Source organism: Oratosquilla oratoria, chromosome 4 (assembly GCF_046742065.1).
Source record: "Oratosquilla oratoria isolate Oo_2021 chromosome 4, ASM4674206v1, whole genome shotgun sequence".
Classification (NCBI taxonomy): Eukaryota; Metazoa; Arthropoda; class Malacostraca; order Stomatopoda; family Squillidae; genus Oratosquilla; species Oratosquilla oratoria.
Genome location: NC_134780.1, coordinates 80,972,766 through 80,975,265, shown reverse-complemented (window position 1 = coordinate 80,975,265; position 2,500 = coordinate 80,972,766). Strand labels below are relative to the sequence as shown.

At 42.6% G+C, this 2,500-nt stretch overlaps 1 protein-coding gene across 1 annotated transcript in view; it reads left to right on the top strand.

The window, feature by feature from the left end:
* LOC143024958 (uncharacterized) overlaps positions 1 to 2,500 on the top strand; it is a 5,023-nt gene that overhangs the window by 1,750 nt on the left and 773 nt on the right. Inside the window, exons 4-7 of the mRNA XM_076184493.1 lie at positions 1 to 51; positions 957 to 1,105; positions 1,739 to 1,837; positions 1,954 to 2,111. The exon at positions 1 to 51 is cut by the window's left edge and continues 110 nt beyond it. Of these exons, the coding sequence (XP_076040608.1) occupies positions 1 to 51; positions 957 to 1,105; positions 1,739 to 1,837; positions 1,954 to 2,111 (457 nt within the window). The remainder of the gene's footprint in view (positions 52 to 956; positions 1,106 to 1,738; positions 1,838 to 1,953; positions 2,112 to 2,500) is intronic.

Sequence of the window (2,500 nt, the reverse complement as noted above, 5' to 3'; positions counted from 1 at the left end):
CTCCAGCCGCCACGTCCTCGCCCCTCCTCTCTGCCTCTTCGCCAATAAAGTGTGGGTATTCTTTTCTAATTCATGTCAACTGCTGGACGTTCCGGCAAGGAGAAACATACATCCATTCATTCATACATACATACATGCATACATACATACATACAGGCATATATATACATACATACATACTTGAGAGAGGTGGAAACGAGGACACGGGTTTAATTCCGAGTTCATTCCTCACTTCTTCAAAGCCTCTGAAGAAACTCAAAGCAAACCGGCCACTAGTAAACTTAGATTTTGACCCGTGTCTTCTTTTACCACCTTTCTTAACAAGTAAGAATGTCTCAACATTCATATTTGCATACATACATACACCAAAATGTCCTCTCTCCCTTAGATGTGAGGTGGACTAACCCTTCACCTACCCCACATCCATCCAACACCATTTGTAGCCCCTCCCCTATTAGCTCCTTGTGGACGAAGATCCTCTGTCCTCCTCCACCTACTGCCAGGGTCACACACAATGTCGCAAGACACACGACCAGAATACTTACGCCAAATGCTGTAATCTCTGTCAATTGCTTGTTTCTTGCTTATTTCTTTTGGCTGTCTAGGTGTTTTTTTACAGCCAGTTTATTTTCCAATCTGGCTCTTTGTATCTTTACTTCAATTTTTCTACATTCAACCTCGTTATAAACCCAAAGGCACTGATGTTCTGTCACTGTAACATAGGAAATGGATAGTCATGCTATATATCACCGGAACTTTCCAATCTTTCATCATGTTTCTTGCAGTCAACTCCTCACTAGCTCTGAATTCAGTGTTAAGATAACCAGCCTGGTTTCGGCGCAAATCCAGTTTAGATAATGCAAACTAACGCCTGTTTCTCTATCTTAGTCATCGGCTGATGGAAACGACTCAACTGACTCGGGGAAAGGGTATTAATGTGTACACTATACCTGCAGCGACGCTGTGTTGGCACCGATGGGAAATGAAGTCAAAATCATTGAACTGCTGGGAATAAGCACAGTCCCTGACGTACAGAAGCCCGAAGACCTTCTGGCTGGAAGGAACATAGCTGTGGCCACCTTGAAGATACCTATCACCTTCTCAGGTAATCCAAATTTCCCGTACACACGATATTTGCATTTCTTTCAAAGTAAATGTTCTCACTGAGAGCTATGCAAACGACACATATTGCGCGCACACACACACACACACACACACACACACACACACACACACACACACACACACACACACACACACACACACACACACACACACACACACACACACACACACACACACACACACACACACACACACACACACACACACACACACATTATATGTTTGTTGTGTGTCGTTACGACAAATGGATTGATAAACTCCGCCGCTGGGACTCATGCAAGGATTCGAGTTCAAGAGGCGAAGCTTATCAATTCATATGCATTCGTGCTTGTGTACTTCTGTGTGTGTGTGTGTGTGTGTGTGTGTGTGTGTGTGTGTGTGTGTGTGTGTGTGTGTGTGTGTGTGTGTGTGTGTGTGTGTGTGTGTGTGTGTGTGTGTGTGTGTGTGTGTGTGTGTGTGTGTGTGTGCACTATATTTAACTTACAGGTGAATATGTACGTACGCCTGATTATATATAAGTTATGTGTGTATGTATGCATATGCATACACAAAAAGTTTGCGACAGTTTTATAACTAAACAATTTGATGTGTAAGTCCCTTTTTTATTTTCCAGAAAAAGTGCAGCCAGCATGTCTTCCTGGTCTGTTCGCGACGATCAACCCCGAGGGGCGGATCCTAAACGCCACAGTCTACGGTTTTGCTGCCGAAAATGGTAATAAGGAGTGAATTTCAATCCCAGAGGACAATACTTGCATGGGTACAAGAACATGGGACCTAGCTACACTCTCGAATAATGTGTGTCTTGACGTGGTGTGTTTTCTTCCACAGGTGGTTTGGAAAAGTTTTTTGGAACTGTCAATTCGTACGGTCCAGTCGTCTTTTACAAGTTCCTTAAGGATTTCAATGCCAAGTACCCTCGTGAGCAGGTCAAGAGCATCGAACTGATCTCCAAGAATCATCTAGGGGTCGTGGCTGATTTCAAAACAGTAAGGAATCAACACTTGAACCATTTGTGTGTATTTACCTAGTTGTATTTTGCGGGAGAAGAGCTATACTCGTAGAGTCCCGCAGTTGTATCTTTCCCCATCCAGTTCTTTCTTAAAGTCATGTATAGTTTTAGCACTCACTCTTTCCTCTTTCAATTTATTCCATGTATCTATTACTCTGTGTGGAAAGCTGTTCTTTTTTCAGATCTCTTCTGTAACTGTCCTTCTTAAGTTTCTCCTCGTGTCCTCTTGTGTTTCTTCTGTCCCATTTAAGTAGATCATCCCTATCAAGGATTTCCATCCTTTTCATAATTCTATAGATGGTTATCAAATCGCCTCTTTCTCTCCTTTGCTCCAGAGTAAATAAGTTTAGTTTTTCCAATCTTTGT